Genomic DNA, 19,713 nt, shown 5'->3' on the forward strand with positions numbered 1-19,713 from the left:
GGGTAATGATCCAATCCTTCATTTTACTTGCAAAAAGCACTGTATGGAACCATACATGTTATTTTTTAGGCAATTTAGTTTGAAGTAACCTATATTTATTTCTATTTCTATTATTTGTTGTTTTCCCGTCGGCAACTTTTTGTTTATCTGGGTCAAAATTTTTAATTTAAACCGTAAGAAGTTTTTGAAGCTTTTTCCGATGTTTTGTCGATTTTTTTCTGCGCTTTTGACGGTTTTGTTTTTGCGTCCTATTTCTTCTTCTTTCTTTCTTTTTTTATCAATTTTTATTTTTTTTTTATTCAGAACAGACAAATACAATAGAACAGGAACAAGAACCCTCTGCCGTCTCAAGGGGGAAAATTACGAACAAATAAACAAACAAAAATCACACCTTGCCTAGTCACTCTCCTCTAATTCTTGTGACGCTGAGGTCATTAGGTGGCCTAGAAATCTAGACGCGCCTTACCGGCGGCAAAATTAATTTGCAGCCAGGGGGGTCTAGCAACTCTCCGTTGGCTTGCGAGCTGGAAAAACCAAACTTTAGTCAGGCCAATCACATCGTTATGGCTGCTGCTGCTGCTGGGAACAGCGGTCTTATGGAAGACTTGGAGTTCAGCTTTTCTTTGAGAAAATGAAGTAATTCTTAAAAAAGGAAGATGTGTTCGGAGTTTTGCCGACCAGATACATCAAAAGTTTAATCTATCAACTAGCTTCACTACCTTCTTCGTTGCTCTGCCTGATTGTAGTGCTATCCTATTGTGTGCAGAGGGAATTAAAGACAACTGTATATCCCGCCCCTCGGATCACAATTGGCATAAAACCCTTTCATGTCTATGTCTGTCATATATATGTGAGAGAAACAAAGCGAGTAGCGACTCTAGAGTCATATACATGTGAGAGAAACAAAGCGAGTAGCGACTCTAGAGTCATATATATGTGAGAGAAACAAAGCGAGTAGTGACTCTAGAGTCATATATATGTGAGAGAAACAAAGCGAGTAGCGACTCTAGAGTCATATATATGTGAGAGAAACAAAGCGAGTAGTGACTCTAGAGTCATATATATGTGAGAGAAACAAAGCGAGTAGCGATTCTAGAGTCATATATGTGGGAAACGGTGAGAAATCTGGAGCAGTAAATGTTAACTATCTCTTTGATATCATGTTTTTGACTGAACAACCAGTATTTCTAACATAACCATCACAATCCAGGTGATAAGATACAGTTCCACAACATTTCTCTGTATGTGTTTCCTGCAGATGTTGAGCAGCTGTTGGTGGTTAAAGAAGAGGTTCCCCCTGAGCAGCAGGAGTGTAGCTCCAGTGTGGACCAGCAGGAGTGTAGCTCCAGTGTGGACCAGCAGGAGCCAGAGCCCCCCCCACACATTAAAGAGGAACAGGAGGAACTGTGGAGCAGTCAGGAGGGAGAGCAGCTTCAAGGACTGGAGGAGGCTGATATCACCAAGTTCCCATTCACTCCTGTCCCTGTGAAGAGTGAAGATGATGAAGAGGAAGCTCAGTCCTCACAGCTTCATCAGAGACAAACTCAACACATGGAAACAGAAGCTGATGGAGAGGACTGTGGAGGACCAGAACCAGCCAGGAACTCACATCCACTTTTACAACCAGAGACTGAAGACCAGAATGGAGACTCTTCTGAACCTGAGACTGATGAAAGTGCTGATTGGAAGGAGACCAGAGAACCTCAGTCAGCTTTAAACTCTCTGAAACATGATTCAAGATGTAAGAAACGATTCAGCTGCTCTGAGTGTGGGAGGAGATTTGCCACCAAGCCACACCTGAAGAGACACATGAGAACTCACACAGGAGAAAAACCTTTCAGCTGCTCTGAGTGTGGTAAAGCTTTCTCTGAAAGTGGAACCCTGAAGAGACACATGAGAACTCACACAGGTGAAAAACCTTTCAGTTGCTCAGTCTGTAAGAAATATTTTTCACAGATTGGATATTTACAGAAACACATGAGAATCCACACAGGAGAGAAGCCTTTTAGCTGCTCATTCTGTAAGAAATCTTTTACACAGAGTGGAAGTTTACAGTCACACAGGCGAACTCACACAGGAGAAAAACCTTTCAGCTGCTCAGTCTGTAAGAAATCCTTTACAGAGAGAGTATATGTAAGGTCACACATGGCAGTCCACACAGGAGAGAAAAGATTCAGCTGCAGTGTTTGTAACAAAAGATTTGCCTGGCAATCTCATGTCAAAAGACATAAATGTGTTGATCCGATGGAAACAGAAGCTGATGGAGAGGACTGTGGAGGATCAGAAAGCTATCTTTAGTTTAAACAAGGGAGATGTGATGGAGGTAGCATAGGGAAGTTAGCCTAGCAAGGTGTTTCCTGTCAAAGAGCGGAGGAGTTTTCTCTTTGAAGCAAAGCTGAGATGGACATATTATGATGTGTATGAAACTATAAAAACTCACTTGTGCATTGCTATGTTCCAAGATAATATGATCAGTAACACCAAAATGATGAAGGTCTTTTGACATGTATAGTGTCTCTTATTCCACTAATTAGGCCATGGTAAAGCTAATAAAGTAAAGAAATATAATGGTTTGATCTGACCGGTGTGGTAAACCAGGACATGCTGAGTACCCTCCAGGATGAAATAAAGTGAAATCATTTGAAGTAAACCATCTGTTGACTAGCATGTACGTTAGTAGTTATTGTCTGGGTCACAACGAACTAGATGTACTCAAGAAAAGGAAGATGGGAGGATTGTTAGAAGTAAAAATATCACCAGTTCAGATCCATCTAAAGATGAAACAAACATGAGGGAACTGTGGGCGTGAATGTATCCAACTGTCATCACCCATAATGCTGTATAAGAAGAGAGTCATATGAAAATTTGATTTTGTTGTTTGTTAAAATGTAACAAATAAATCAGCATGGAGTGAATATCAACAGTGTCTGGAGTCTTCATGGTGTCCTCGCATAGAAATAAAATGGATAGAAAGGCCTGTGGACTGTTTGCCCTGGTCATTTGATGGGTACACAACAAAATGGTGATTGTTGTTAGTTTTCCAGTGACCATATGTGGGGCTGTAAACTGTGTCCAAGCTCGCTGGGAGGAGAGCCTCCTGACGCAGCTCGGGACAACAGGTCAGTGGACTGCTAACATTAGAGCCAGCAGCAGTGGGCAGGAATGCAACCTCCTAACCTTTCGCCGAAATTTGTCGTTTTGAAACCAAAATAGGTGATTTGTGCAGATCTGATGAGAAAAAAATATTTGCGGGGGTTAGATGTCAAAAGGGAGGTAGGGAGAGTTAGAAAATAATATGTTATTGTCCATCAATACAAGTTGTCTGTTTAACTTTAGTGAGCTGGGTTACCTTTACTCTTTTGCCCAAGTAAAGTATATTTGTTATTTATTTTCACCATATGACCTGTCAGGTATCATCCAGTAGAAACTATTTTAATTCAAATGTTTGTTAGGTTTAAGTGATGCTTTTGACTTGGTGACTATAAACTAAAATGTTATTTATATAGTGCAACCAATGTAAATTATATATTATTAGCAATACATGCATAATCAAAATGTCTGTTAAAACAAGGAGCTTGATGCACCAGGATCGGTTGTCTAGATGACAATGTATGTTTTAAAACAACCACGAGTAGATTAAGCGTTCATAAACACGGCATTATTGCCACAAAGTAACAGACTATGCAAAATCTTTCTTTTCCGACAGTATGTGACAAATTCTGAAAAGTTACAGACTATTTATTTCTTTATAATAGGTATACATAAATCACAATCATACTAGGCTACCATCTGGGCCTGTACGGTGGCAGGAAAAAGACGCAGAGATGTAAGACCTTATGATGATTTCGGTACACCAAATGTAGATTTGCGCTCTGGCTGATAAACTCTGCCATGAGACCCTGAATATCCAGATCATCCAAAATGAGACACTTCACCGGAGACAAAGTACCGGCGCGCTGTAACAGCTCAGCGGGCACTCTCTGTCACTTTTTGGACGTTTTTGGACACAGAAAACGGGGGGAAACTGGGGGGGGCTCGTGTTTTGGGAGAATAACTGATGTTGCATCTCCATACTGTATGAGTGCATAGGGAGCACAGGACAAACAAACAATACATGTAAGTAAAGAGAAATTGTAAAATGTATTTACAGTATTGATTCAATACTGTAAATACATGTTAAGCTATCATTTTGTTGTTTGTCTGTATATGATGACCGCCTGGCAAAAATGACAGAAAATAACGAGGGACCCTGGTCACCCTCTTCATGGTAATCTGACGGTAGGGTTATGGAACGTAGGCTAAGGCCTCCTGTGACACAAACTCTCTTTTATACCTCAGGCTATCAGACAGCACAACAAGCACTTTAAACGTATGTTTTTATATATATACACTACTGGTCAAAAGTTTTTTATTGAAATTTTAGCAGTTCAAGTCCAATGAATAGCTTGAAATGGTACAAAGGTAAGTGGTGAACTGCCTGAGGTAAAAAAAAAAAAAAAAAGGTTACCCAAAACTGAAACATTATGTACAGTTCAGTATTTTACAAAAAGGCCTTTTTCAGGGAACAAGAAATGGGTTAACAACGTAAAGCTGTTCTGCAGCAATGGAGGTTGATCAAGCTTTGAAAGTTGGTGCTACCAATTCCCCCAAGTGTTCCAACTGGTCTGGATTACTTACAACCCCCTTTGTTTGTATAAAAGTATTGTTGGAACACACTGTGGTACCATACCCTCGTGAGCATTATTTGAACCGTATTGTACTGCAGAAAGTAGTGTGTTGCTATAAAAATGGGGGGAAAAAGGCAATTAACAACAGAAGAGAGACAGACCATCATAACACTTGAATGTTGGTCTTTCCTACAGAGACATTTCGAAGAAAGTCAAGGTGTCAGTGAGTACAGTATTCTTCACCATCAAAAGGCACTTAGAAACTGGGGGAGACTCTGACAGGAAGAGGTCTGGCAGACCCAAAGCCACAACAGAATCAGAAGACAAGTTTCTGAGAGTCAACAGCTTGCGTGATAGGCGGCTCACAGGACAACAGCTTCAAGCTCAGCTTAATAGTGTTCGTAATAAGAAGTCTCAGTTTCAACAGTTGCAGCAAGAAAGCCATTGCTTAAGATGTCAGAATAAGAAAAAGAGGGCAAAGAAACACTGAACTGACACTGACTACTGAAGACTGGAAGAAGGTGCTATGGACTGATGAATAAAAATTTTAAATCTTCGGTTCATCACGCAGGATTTTTGTACGCCGTCGAGTAGGCGAAAGGATGGTTCCTCAGTGTGTAACTGTCAAACATGGAGGAGGAAGCGTGATGGTCTGGGGCTGTTTTGCTGGATCCAGGGTCGGTGATTTGTACAGAGTGAAAGGCACCCTGAACCAAAACGGCTACCACAGCATTTTGCAGTGCCATGCAGAACCCTCTGGTATGAGCCTAGTTGGTCAGGGGCAGTGTTGCCACAGTTACTTTGAAAAAGTAACTTAGTTACTTTACAGATTACTTGATTTTAAAAGTAACAAAGTTAGATTACAAGTTACTTTATTAGTAACATTCAGCAACTGCCGACAACCCCCCCACAGCCTCAACATAAACATGACACCCTGTTTACTGTGAGGCAGCTCAGCATTACCAGTAGTAGGATCTGGTTCATTATGGCACCAAAGAGAGCCAGTCAGCCGTGTTTAAGGGCAGCATTTCCTCTACAACATACTGACCCAACAACTTCTTCAACTCTCCCCCACTTACTGGTTTTGCACCGAAGTCCAGCTTTTGTTGTTTGGGTGGTGGGGGGGGGGCCTCCTGCTCTCTGCTTCGCTCCACCTGCTGGGACTTGCTCTGTAGGTTTGACTTCAAATTTTTTTGTAGCTAGATAGCACTTTGTCGCCACAAGCACAGAGTGTACAACCAACCTTAATACTGCCGTCTTTAGCTGACACAAACTCTAAATAGTGACTGTGTTTCCATCTCTCTCCACCCTCCATTGTTGTTTACGTTTGTGTCGCTGCCTGGTACATGTGAACTGTCCACATGCTGAAAACGTGACTTCACTCCCTGGGACGCAAGAAGAAAGCTAAAATATATATTTTTACTAAGGAAAATGACAAAAATAGTAACGCACAGTGACTTGGATAAGTAACTTTAATCTGATTACTAGTTTGGAAATAGAAACGCGTTAGATTACTCGTTACTGAAAAAAGTGCTCAGATTACAGTCAGCCAGTAACACGTTACTGGCATCACTGGTCAGGGGTTCATCCTACAGCAAGATAATGACCCAAAACATAAGTCAATGTAAATGTGTGTGTGTATGCATGTATGTATGCATATGTGTCTATGTGTATGCATGTGTGTATGTGTATGCATGTGTGTCTATGTGTATGCATGTGTGTATGTGTATGCATGTGTGTCTATGTGTATGCATGTGTGTATGTGTATGCATGTGTGTGTATGTGTATGCATGTGTGTGTATGTGTATGCATGTGTGTATATGTATGCATGTGTGTATGTGTATGCATGTGTGTATGTGTATGCATGTGTGTCTTTGTGTATGCATGTGTGTCTATGTGTATGCATGTGTGTATGTGTATGCATGTGTGTGTATGTGTATGCATGTGTGTCTATGTGTATGCATGTGTGTATGTGTATGCATGTGTGTGTATGTGTATGCATGTGTGTATGTGTATGCATGTGTGTCTATGTGTATGCATGTGTGTCTATGTGTATGTATGTGTGTATGTGTATGCATGTGTGTCTATGTGTATGTATGTGTGTATGTGTATGTATGTGTGTATGTGTATGCATGTGTGCATGTGTGTATGTGTATGCATGTGTGTCTATGTGTATGCATGTGTGTATGTGTATGCATGTGTGTCTATGTGTATGCATGTGTGTGTCTATGTGTATGCATGTGTGTGTATGCGTGTCTATGTGTATGCATGTGTGTGTCTATGTGTATGCATGTGTGTATGTGTATGCATGTGTGTCTATGTGTATGCATGTGTGTGTCTATGTGTATGCATGTGTGTGTATGCGTGTCTATGTGTATGCATTTGTGTCTATGTGAGTGTAGGTAGGTAGATATACGGTGTATCTGTATGTAAACATGTATAAATAAGTGAAGCATCAAATTGTTTTGTATTTAACTAAAGGATAAAAATGGAAAAAGGGGGTAGGACCAGAAAAGTTTTTTTTTAACTTCTTCCTACTACTTTTTGAACATGGGAATTTCTTATTTGAATCAGTCACAATAATTGTGGAACATTGTGCTGAGATGTACATGTTCTTATTTATCTGTTATTTTTATTTTATTATTATATATATGTGTGCAGTACTGTGCAGTGTTCGAAATAAACTACTGCAAACCTTTAATTAACATTTAATTAAGTTTGTTGTTTAAGTGTAAGGTATTTTAATGTGTTACCTCTCAGTTGAAGGTTAACCCTTGTGTTGTCCTCCTTCTGTTTGGTCTGTAAAGTATAAATGATCTCCCCATTCTGTGTTACATCTTCTTAGCCAACTTCATTCCAACCTATAACCACTAGTGTTATACTTATCACTGGAATTCATGGTCAATAAACCTCATTAATATTATCGTATACCTACTTTCTGAGTTAACCCTTGTGTTGTCTTCCCGTCGACCATTACCTTGTTGTCCTTCTGGGGACAAAATTGAAAATGAACTTTTTATTGTGCTTTTTCTGTTGTTTTTGTCCCTCTTTTCAAAGTTTTTTTTACATTCATGGTCAATAAACCTAATTTAAATGACATTATACCTAATTTTTGAGTTTGAAAAAAGGCTGAAATTATGAATTATTTGGACTAATAGTTAAGATCAGAGGATGCTGAATGAATCACAGACTAAATGTCAAAGTTTAGTCAAAATACTGTTTTAAAACCATTTAAAAAAATGTATTTCAAATGCTATGAAATAGAATAAAACAACAAAAATCCAATCAAAGTAATCATTAATTTTACCTGCGAAGCATGGTGCATCTGTGATATTTTGGGACAATTTGGTTGAGAAATGCATATTTCTGATATAAAAAACACAAGGGTTAAAAAAAAATAATTTATGACTTATTTTGACTAACAATTAAAATCAGAGGATATGGAGTGGATCCCAGACTAGTCAGGAAACTGTTTTGAAACCATTTCAATTTCTTTTATAAGTCTATAAAGCTGAATAAACCCCCCCACAATAATGATCCAATCTTAGTAAACCATAGAGCTTTTATTATGAAAAGCGGAAGTGGATAAAGAGTAGTATTGCCTGTGTTGTGGTTGAATAAAGTGAGACGTGCAGTGCCGTCTCTGTTCCGACGTTGGACGCCCGTGTTTCTTTATTTTATAGTCAAACCTGAGTCTAGGCAACAGAAGAAACCCTCGGTTACATTAGAACACAAACATCTGACCGGAAGTTGTTGGTACGACCCGTAATACCGTCCTTCCCCGGAACTAACGTTAACTGTTTGTGTGTTACATCGTGGTGAGGACGGCGGAGTGAAAGGTGCCAGTGTTTAGTTTCTTAAGAAGAAAGAAAGGTCCCAAACTGCTGCATGTGGTTTTAGCGCAGGTTGGTTTTCTTTTTTAATGTCGAAGAGAGAGTCGGTGCTAAAGCTAAGGTTAGCCGCTAGCAGCTAGCTCCTGCTAAGCTAACGTGTTGTTGTTGTTGTATATACTGGGGAGAAAAGGAGCAGAGCCGCGAGGAACTTCAACATGAGCCACGGTCGTAAATGCAGTGTTCCAGGCTGTACAGGGGATGGAGACACTTCTCATAGTCTCCCCAAGGAACCAGACACTCGACGGGCATGGCTGATGTTTCTCTATAAGAAGATCCCTGTCAAGTTCGACTCTCAGTTATTCATTTGCTCGAAGCATTTCACCACAGACAGCTTTGAAAACCTTGGACAGTTTAAAGCAGGATATGCTAAGCTGCTGTTGCTGAAAAAAGGGACTGTTCCGACCGTGTGGTCGTCACAACAGCAAGCTGTAAGTATGGTGTTGTCGCTAGTAGTTATTAGCAATGCTTGTATCTAGCATAGGTAGAATGTGTGATGATTGACTTTATTAGCAATGGTGCTAACGTTATTTTATTTCCTGACTGTGTTTTCATACGAATAAATAACCTGTGATGTCATGTAAATCTCCAGTTCATGATGCATGTTTGTCCAGATCTTTGTCAGGTTTTTTATTGTTTCTGAAGCTGAGTAGAATCACGATAGTTTTGGTTGCTAAGCTGTAACGTTACATAAGTTCGAGACAACAGAAGTCGAAACTAGAGGTCGACCGATAGTGGGTTTTACCGATACCGATAGCTAGTTTGGGCCGTATTTGCCGATAACCGATTAATCGACCGATAGTATTTAGAATTGATACTGGATAAAAACAAACATGACACTCCAAGTAAAACAGTGCTGAACTTTATTATAAAAATAAAAAAACTGTATTGAACCATGAAAACATGCTAAATGAAATAAATATATAAATATTGATGTCAATAAAAGGCATTCATTCAAACTGAAACAAAAAAAGCATGTGCTCTCCGAGCAGCGTGCAGTAACACGTGTCAAAAATAAACAACACGAGGCATCAGTGATAGTTTTTATTTACCTGTAGAGGAGCTATTGTAATGCATGATGCCAGCAGAGCCTTCTCAGCTCTCGCGTACTGTGTAATGAATGACAGCGCGCGCTTCTCAGTCACTCCGGACGCAACCAGAAAAAACTATCGGTATGGATTTTTGCCGATAACGATAGTTCCACCAATCAACCGATTAAATGGTCTACCTCTAGTAGAAACAACTAACAACGTTATCATTTCAAATGATAACTAGTATGGGTGCACGATTCAGAAAATGTAACGATTGGATTCAAAAATAAAAAACAGTAATATAACAGTGTCAATGTAGTTGCTTTTCCCATGTGATTGGAGTAGACATACAATAAAAAAAATTATATGGACCCATTTTTAATTGGTAGAGCTTAAATCGCAAATTCGAATGTACAATGGATTTATTTGCATGTTTTAATTTCAGAGTACATCACAAGAACGACACACGAAACACGCAGCATGCCAAACCGATGCTCCAAGCGTGGCATCTCGCGGGACCCAACTGTCTTATATAACACTGAGACCTCACCTACGAAGCAAAGGTAACCCTTCTAATTCTTCTTACTAAACCAGACCTCTCATGGTGTTTGTGTTCCAAACATGTGTAGCATAATGCTACACATGTCATAATCATAATGACTCAGAGATGGAGACTCGAGTCTGAGACTCGGACTCAAGTCGCACGTAAGTCGCACAAACAGCTGACTTCATACTTGACTCAGACTTAACCCAAAAGACTTCAGATTTGACTCAGACTCGAGCTGCGAGACTTGTCAACAACCTGTTTTCATGCAATTATTGCTTTTTAAATCTAAATGTATTCATGTATTTCTATTTTCTTTTATTGGCGCATATACGTTGGGGAAACGTATGACGAGCTGCATGTCCTCCGCCCTTTGCCATAATGTGCAACGTAACGCGTGCGTTATGCCTTATGTGCGCGCACTCTGAGTTGTGCCTTTTGTCATTAGTTTTGTTTCAATAACTTGGTAAACAGTGGCAGTAAGCTAACAGCTACATGCAAGGTGTGTGGCACCAAGATAAATGATGCCGGATCAACAATGTCGGACTTCATCAGGCATCTCCAAACGCACCCAGATAGGTCAGTACTCCCACACTAATGTAAAAGAAACGTTACATTTAGCATATATCGTCACAGGTAACAAGCTAACCATCGCTAAGTGTTGTGCTAATGCTGGGAACAGGCTTCATAGTTAGTAGTTGCTGAGCACGGACGCACGGATCCATCTCCCCAGGAACAAATGCTGTATCGGGGGGGCAAACTCATGTGATGCGTAACTGATCCTGTGGATGATTTGTAGGCTATTAAGTGAACAAGGTGTACCTGGTCCACCAAACACTGGGCCGTCTTGACTGTCTTAATTCTTCACATATTTCTGTTGCTGTAGTCCTATTTACTATTTCATTATTTCATCCATGCGTGGCTCAGCCGTCACCTGCCGTGGAGACGATGGCCTCACTAACCTCTCCTCCTCTGAGTCGGGTCTCCCTCACGCTGGACTTGGTTTCACTGAGCGTACTAACACTTAGAAAATAAATGGCATTACATCAGTGAGTTCAAACTGCTTATTGTGCGTAATTACTGGTGTAGCGCTGCCACTTTTCTCTTGATTTCAACTTCGACACTAGACATTTTTTTTGAGTGAAAGAGACGTTACATTTAGCATATCGTCAAAGGGACAAACTAACCATTGCAGTGTTGTGCTAATGCTGGGAACAGGCACATTGTATCTTAATAATTGTATCCATATGATGTGACAGACTTAGGTTACTATTTCACCAGGTCCGAGGGCTAGAGGAACATGTTAAGTAGACCCCATAAAGTTCTCCTACAACTGATTTTGATACTGTAGTTTATGGATGGTAGCTACAGGACATGCTTTGAATTCATAAGATTTAACATTACAGTGTTAGGGACAGATCAGATGGCCAGAGACTTGAGACTTGACTTGGACTTCCAAAAAGTGACTAGTGAACATCTCTGTTATGACTGGGTAGCATTTAGCAGAGCAGTGTTATCCAATTATGTTTACCATGATGACTGGGTACTTATATCAATTATGTGAGACATTCACGACAAATGAATGAACTATTTATGAATTGAAGTATTCATACTATTCATCTGTATTATCACTGATTGGTCTGATGATTGCATTACCTTTTGTGGGGGAGGCTGTTGAGAATAATTTGGTCAATAGATATGAATGGGTTTATATACAAAAGATCTGACTGAGTAGTAAATTGTGTGTTGAAGATGCCTTTTCATTTACTTGTGCTATTGTATCACAGCAGTACATTGTCCTTAGGCACTAAGCAATCCATAAGACACCCCACTAAAATAGTCTCCCCCTTTGAAGGCATACAGGCAACAGTGCTATGCCAGAGTGGGGCAGTAGGCACAACGGCTCCGTCAGTCTCTGGACCATTATCTTCAACTCCTTTGAAGGGTCTGAGGCCAGCAAAGAGACCTCGCCTTGAATGTGAGGAGGAGGAGCTGGAGGAGGTTTCCTATGCAGGCACTGATCCTCAGTCAGTTACAACGGAGACAGAATCATCTCCGCTTTCGTAAGCAAAGTTACAACTCTCCCAATGCAGCAGTGTTCTTTACATACAGTACATTGTGACTGTTGTCAGATTGTGCAGTTGATTTTTGACTGAGATGGACAATGTTGTTTTTTCTTCTTTATCTCTTGTAGTACATCACCAGTGTCATCGTATGGTGATGCAAAATACATTGTTTTTGAGCAATGCCTCCTCAGCCTGTTTGAGACCTGCCCTGTGTGCACAAGGGTCTGTAATGTCCTGCCACACAGAAGAGGGTCCTTCCTAGCTGTTGACCAGCTATGCCCTCACTGCCAGTTCTTCAGACAGTGGAAGAGTCAGCCAGTTATTGGGAGCACACCTGTGGGCAACCTTCAGCAGTCTGCTGCCATTTACTTTTGTGGAGTTTCTTTTTCCAAGATGAAAAAGGTACCGTGATCACTGTCCCCTGCAGAATGTGTTTGTCTAACCTTCACTACACAACTAATTTACTTTTAATTCTTGTATAGATGTTTGAGGCAATGCAGCAGATAACGCGTACTTATGCTGCCTTCAGAAGACCTGCCAGGACATACCTGGAGCCGTCTATAATCCACAGCCGGACCGAACGGCAAACACAAAAGCTTAAAATGCTCAGTGAGGCAAACAGTGTCGTTCTCGGGGGTGATATGCAAGCAGACTCACCAGGTACCAGGTTTTTCTTTCTGTTTGACTTTTTATAAAGTTGTTGTTGCTTTTTTATTTTATTTTTTTTTTGCATTTTTGTCGCATTTTCCCCACCGGATTCATCAACTTATCATTACTTATTCATAACTTAATCAACTTATTACCCTTATTTTTACACTTATTTTTGGAATTCATCGACAACAAAACCTCATTTATATGAAATTATGGCCTGCCTAATTCTTGAGTTAAAAAAAAAAGCTGAAATTGTGAATTATTTTCGACAAATAGTTACGGTTGAGTGGATAATCGCAGACTGTCAAAGTTTAGTCAGGATTAGGGATGGGCATTCGATTAAATTTTCTTAGTCGATCGTCGGGAGAATTAACGATCGACTATCGATTAATCATTAATATTTTTATAAAAAAATAATTTTATTATTTATTTAACTTTTTATAAATTAAAAATGCAATGAAAATACAGCGTTTTTTTCATCAATGAGATCTTAATTACAAGAACAACAACTTGTGGCAGTTAAACTGGAGGTTATAGATACTGTATAGATTATAAATATATACGTTGCGGTGCTCTGGTGCATCAGAACCTGCAGCTGAGAGCCGGCGTTCATAAACCAAGACTCGTTTGTTCCAAAATAATAAATAAAAAGAATCATGTTAAATAATAACTTAACCAAAAACATAATACATAGATCTGACAGGTTTTGTCAAAATGTAACTCAAAACTATCCAAGGCACGGACAAAGCCTAATAAAAAATAACCAGTAGGCTAACTCACATACAACTTCTGCACCAGTCTACTGATTTTTGTTGAGAAAGATAAGCATGTTGACATGATCTGGGGTCAGACACAACCGCTACCTGGTGATCCAGCTGCCGGAAACAGCCGCGTTGGCGGGATGCACAGGTACCTCCGCGCTAACCTGGTCAGCCCGGGGAACCTTATTCCGTTCTTCATAGTGAGTTTCTACCAGTCTGGTGATGGAACGACTTGACGGAATGTGATATGCTGGTTCCAGTATCCATGTCAATGAACTTGCAGATCCCTTGGGTCAAATCTTCTGCTCGTTGTGCATCGCAGCTCTGTGCTAACGCCGAGTTTATGCTAGGTTGAGACAGAGCAGAATGCACCGCGGCCGCCACCGACATTAACCAGGGTCGGATACACTTTGTTTAGTGGTCGGCTACATCATTTGAGTCGTGGCTGTGTTGTACTTATACACGGCATCTCAGTGTTTGCAGTGAAAAATGTAAATGGTCCCACGCCACACTTCGCCGTGTCCTCTTCATGATTACTTTTGAAATCAAAACGGAAACTTGCAGCCAGGTAACTGAGTATGGAGTCACATATTGCCCCAGAGTGGTAAAATGTTTAATTTCTGCCACACTGTGAAATTAATTTAATTGCTTCAAGACTCACACTATGCAACGCAACCAGCATTAGTGTAATCAATAACAAATTAACGTGATGGATGAAATACTTAATAATCAATTGTCGATCGTCGAGTAATCATGCCCATCCCTAGTATACATGTGTAGAAGCTGTTTCCATGGCTGGTAAAAGTGTTTTACCATGGAAACAGCTTCTACACATGTATAGCAACAAAACTGAAAATCTTTGAGCAACAAAACTGAATGGAAGGACAGGACATTGTTGTTCAAAAAACAACAATTATGTGTCAAAAAACCTCAAAAGAAGTGCCAAAAAAAAATTGTGACAAAAGTTGTAAAAGAGACAAAAGAAATCATAATTGACTTAAGGAAATGTAAAATCAAAAGCCACAACAGTCTTGTGATACATGGAGAGGAGGTGGAACAGGTCCCAAGCTTCAGATACCTAGGGTTGCATCTAGCGGAGGATCTGACCTGGGGAGTGAACACCAAGGCAAGGCAAGGCAGCTTTATTTGTATAGCACATTTCAGCAACAGGGCAATTCAAAGTGCTTTACATAAAACATTAAAGAGCAGTTAGAAAACAATTAAAAAACAATAAACAAATTAAAAACATTAAAAAACAAGAATAAAATTGATAGGGCAGTGTAAGAATAAAAGTTACAGTGCAGTATAAGAAATTAAAGTTAATAAAATAGATTATTTAAAGAAAAGCAACATCAAAAAGATAGGTCTTTAGCTTAGATTTAAAAGAACTGAGAGTTGCAGCGGACCTACAGGTTTCTGGGAGTTTGTTCCAGATATGTGGAGCATAAAAAGGAGATGTACAGTATGGTTCTCCAGCTGCACCACTGAGGAGAGAAAAGACCTGCATCAGGTAATTAAAATAGCCCAGAGAGTCATTGTTGCACTTCTCCCCAAGCCTGGAGGACATATAATCCAGTAGGCTGCAGAGAAGAGCAGCAAGCATCAGAGCGGACCCTACACACCCTGGCCATACACTGTTTGACACCCGACCATCAGGCAGAGGTCATAAGATAAGATCAGAGATAAGATAACACAGCCTCCCCCTCGAATTGCACAAATGTTTGGATAATTATTGCACATTTCCCGTTAACTCATGCTGTGGTGAATAACTTCTATATTGCACAATGCCCCATTGCATAATACCATGTCAAATATGATGACATGACAAATATCATTGTCATTGGTATTATGTCAAATGTGTTGTCTTCCCTTCCACCATGAACTAGGTCAAAAGTAAAATTAAATTTTTGGTGCTTTTTTTTCAGCTCTTTGTTATGCTTTTGACACTTTTGTCAATGTTTTGTTTTAAATTCATGGTCAGTAAACCAGATATCAAACTGGTTTGAACATTTTTACACTGGCCCAAACTTAGCAGAGCCTATACCTCTCTAAATAGGGCAGCAAGTTATCCTACCTTCCAGCTCAGAGATTTTCTCAGACAGACTGGCACAGCTTTTACAGCCAGAGCACAGTGGAGGCATGAGTTTTTCTAAGGGTATCATTAAGATTTATATTAACGGTGCAATGCCAAATGTATTTCATTACTTTGTGGTAATGTCTGAAGTTCTACTCTTCTTGTGGCAAAATGTCTTGGTTACCTTGTTTCAAGCCATTCTAGCGTGGTATAGAAAGCCTGCAAGAAGACTCATTAATATTCAACGAGCTAAGCTGCTTGACTCTGATTGGCTAACAGCTAGCCAATAAGAGCCTGGCTATCAGTATCATGAAGTAATGAGCTCAGGCAACACAATGTCAGACTGACCAGCTTTTGTAATTGGCCTGATTTCTCCGCTTATTTCTTTTCAGTGGCTAGAGCTGAGAGAGGAGGTAGCAGTTCATTTTCACATTCACGACATAATACAAACACATATGGACCTGACATATTTAAAAAACAAAACAAAACAAAAAACGGTTTTGTGTGGCAGGGCACCTTTTTAATAAATGTCTGTCTGTGTTTCAGATTTACCTCCAGATGTTCTGGAAGTGATTATTGGTGAAAATGAGCAGCAGGAGTTGGTGGTTAAAGAAGAGGTTCCCCCTGAGCAGCAGGAGTGTAGCTCCAGTGTGGACCAGCAGGAGCCAGAGCCCCCCCCACACATTAAAGAGGAACAGGAGGAACTGTGTATCAGTCAGGAGGGAGAGCAGCTTCAAGGGCTGGAGGAGGCTGATATCACCAAGTTCCCATTCACTCCTGTCCCTGTGAAGAGTGAAGATGATGAAGAGGAAGGTAGGAACAATGTTAACATGGTTTTTAGGGGGAAAAAAGTCCTGCAGAAGTCAAGAGCATAAAAGTTTAAGAGAACCCGATTTATTTTTAATTTTAGGAGTAGGGTCCCTTTCACACTAGTCTTGCATGTCCAGACCTTCCTCCAAAGCGCTGCGGAGGAAGGTCTGACTAGTGCACACAGCATTCATGGATGGGAGAAAAATGTGCTCTGGTTTATTGGCATTTCTTTTAAGTCCCGCGATTTCGCCCCTTAATTGAATTTTAACCCAACTTGGTTCATACATTCCAGTCGTGAATGATAATTTTTAGACAAGGTTGCTGGGGCAGAACTTGAGTTATAGGCAATTCTTTGTTTGATGGCGGCCATGTTTTTTGCCAAAGCTCGCTCATTTATGTAGAAATGTATATTTCAGTCACAAAAAGCTGTATTGTACTCGAAATTGACAAAGTTCTATTTGTTTAATTGATTTTCACATTATGCAAATAAGCAAAAAATTTAAAAAAGCACATTGAGATGCATATGTGTTTAAAAATTTCAGGTCAGTCTGACTTACGGTGTGAGTGGCATGGCCTTTCAAAAATCGTGTATTTAAGCCTTCATTATAGCTTCCCCATGTGGCCGATTGGGCTCATATTTCTTGGATACCTAATTCCGTTTCCAATCATTGGGCAGAGTTTCTTAACCTGACTCCACCAGATGGATCGCTTCGCATTTGCTCAGCATATCCATCTGGGAACTTTCCGTTTGGAGAACTTTTGGAAAGGGGTGAAAATCCTGGTTAGCTGATTGGATGAACCATCTGTCTATCACCTATGTTGGTGCGGGCCAAATCAACCAATCAGATCCACGAAGCGTATGAAAATACAACCACAAGCCCGCCCCTGCTGCTGCAGGCAAAGTATAGCTCGTTAGCTCAGCAAGCAAGCAACATGTCGGTAAAGGAGATTTGCCGTTTGTGTAACGAGAATTTAGGAATAAAAGACCCCATTTCAGGTTCCCGTACCACTGTCTGAAATACTGGTTAGCTAATTGGATAAACCATCGGTCTATCACCACCTAACCCGCCTCAAAACCAACGCTGATTGGCCTGGTCGTTTGGCTAACGGCTCCAAATTTTCTCTATCTCAAGATGCCAGACTGATCTGCGAGTGGAAAACTGGAGCTCGCGAGATCAGGACAGCCTCACGAGGCTAAGAGTTTCTAGCTCATTCCAGCTCCTGGCATCAGGTAACTGTGGATCATCCCAATCCCCGGGCTTGTCCCGAGTAGGTCGTACTGACTCTCCAGAGTTCGATAGATGCTCCTTATTGTTGGTTGTTCATTATTAAAGCGGCAATGCTTAAAGCCAAGAGAATCTGTTTCACAGTGCCAGTTCAGTCCAAGTGTTGACTCATGTGTCTTTGCTTTTTCATGCGACAGCCAAAGCTCTAGATTTTGTGAGCATGCCTTGGTGGTAGATGGCAACTTCAGCTTGCAGTTTGACTACACCACTAGAAGTTTCCAATTCGTTATTCTCTGCAGTGTACGCAGCAGTCCTTTCTGGATCTTTAGCAAGGTCTTTCTCAGTACTCTTGAGGCTTAGCATTAATTCTTTCCTAAAAAGCCTTGAATAACGTGGTATCCTTCCTCCTCAGCAGTAGTGTGTCAATCCTCAGCACCCCTAGGGCTGGAACGATTTGTCGACATAATTGATTACATAAATGTGTTGACACAAATAATGTGCATATATATATATATAGGACGCTAATATGTCAGCCTTTCCGACAGTTTTCCAAGGCTGAAAAGGAAGACTAGTAGTGTAGATGTAACCTAAGTAAGTGACTGAACAACCAGTATTTCTTTATAACAATCACAATCCAGGTGATAAGATACAGTTCCACAACATTTCTCTGTATGTTTCCTGCAGATGTTGAGCAGCTGTTGGTGGTTAAAGAAGAGGTTCCCCCTGAGCAGCAGGAGTGTAGCTCCAGTGTGGACCAGCAGGAGCCAGAGCCCCCCCCACACATTAAAGAGGAACAGGAGGAACTGGGGAGCAGTCAGGAGGGAGAGCAGCTTCAAGGGCTGGAGGAGGCTGATATCACGTTCCCATTCACTCCTGTCTCTGTGAAGAGTGAAGATGATGAAGAGGAAGCTCAGTCCTCACAGCTTCATCAGAGACACACTCAACACATGGAAACAGAAGCTGATGGAGAGGACTGTGGAGGACCAGAACCAGCCAGGAACTCACATCCACTTTTACAACCAGAGACTGAAGACCAGACCAGAGAGAAACGATTCAGGTGCTCTGGCTTCAAGGCACATCTTAAGAAAGATATGAGAACAAACACAGGAGAAAAAACTTTTAGCTGCTCAGTCTGTAAGAAATATTTTACACATAGTGGACATTTACAAACACACATGAGAATCCACACAGGAGAGAAACCTTTTAGCTGCTCTGAGTGTGGTAAAGCTTTCACTGAACGTGGACACCTGAAGGCACACATGATAACTCACACAGGAGAGAAACCATTTAGCTGCTCAGTCTGTAAGAAATCTTTTACACACAATGGAAATTTAAAGATGCACATGAGAATCCACACAGGAGAAAAACCTTTTAGCTGCTCAGTTTGTAATAAATCTTTTAGACAGCATGGATATTTAAAGACACACATGAGAATCCACACAGGAGAAAAACCTTTCAGCTGCTCAGTTTGTAATAAATCTTTTATAAAGAGTGAAAGTTTACGGTCACACATGGTAGTCCACACAGGAGAGAAAAGATTCAGCTGCAGTGTTTGTGACAAAAGATTTGCCTGGCGTTCTCATGTCAAAACACATAAATGTGTTGGTGCGATGGAAACAGAAGCTAATGGAGAGGACTGTGGAGGACCAGAACCAGCCAGGAACTCACATCCACTTTTACAACCAGAGACTGAAGACCAGACTGGAGACCCTTCTGAACCTGAGACTGGTGACAGTGCTGATTGGAAGGAGACCAGAGAACCTCAGTCAGCTTTAAACTCTCTGAAACATGATTCAAGATGTAAGAAAAGATTCAGCTGCTAATAGTACTGTCTAACCATTTGATATAGTAGCTAAAGGTACTGTCTAAACAGTTGACATAGCTAAAAGTATTGACTAAACCATTGTCTGTACTTGATTCTGTTTCCTGAGTGTTTTCCTTTTCCTGCAGATGTTGAGCAGTTGTTGGTGGTTAAAGAAGAGGTTCCCCCTGA

General features: G+C 40.6%; 1 protein-coding gene across 1 annotated transcript; it reads left to right on the forward strand.

Annotated features, from left to right (window-relative positions):
* Positions 1-1,104: 1,104 nt before the first annotated feature.
* LOC114568515 (gastrula zinc finger protein XlCGF17.1-like) lies at positions 1,105-19,378 on the forward strand (the record flags this gene model as incomplete). Its single annotated transcript, XM_028598129.1, has 3 exons — positions 1,105-1,133; positions 1,734-2,151; positions 18,974-19,378. Coding segments are annotated over exons 1-3 (852 nt in total), but the record flags the coding sequence as incomplete, so codon positions are not given.
* Positions 19,379-19,713: the final 335 nt, after the last annotated feature.

Source organism: Perca flavescens, chromosome 14, assembly GCF_004354835.1.
Source record: "Perca flavescens isolate YP-PL-M2 chromosome 14, PFLA_1.0, whole genome shotgun sequence".
In the NCBI taxonomy this organism is placed as follows: Eukaryota; Metazoa; Chordata; class Actinopteri; order Perciformes; family Percidae; genus Perca; species Perca flavescens.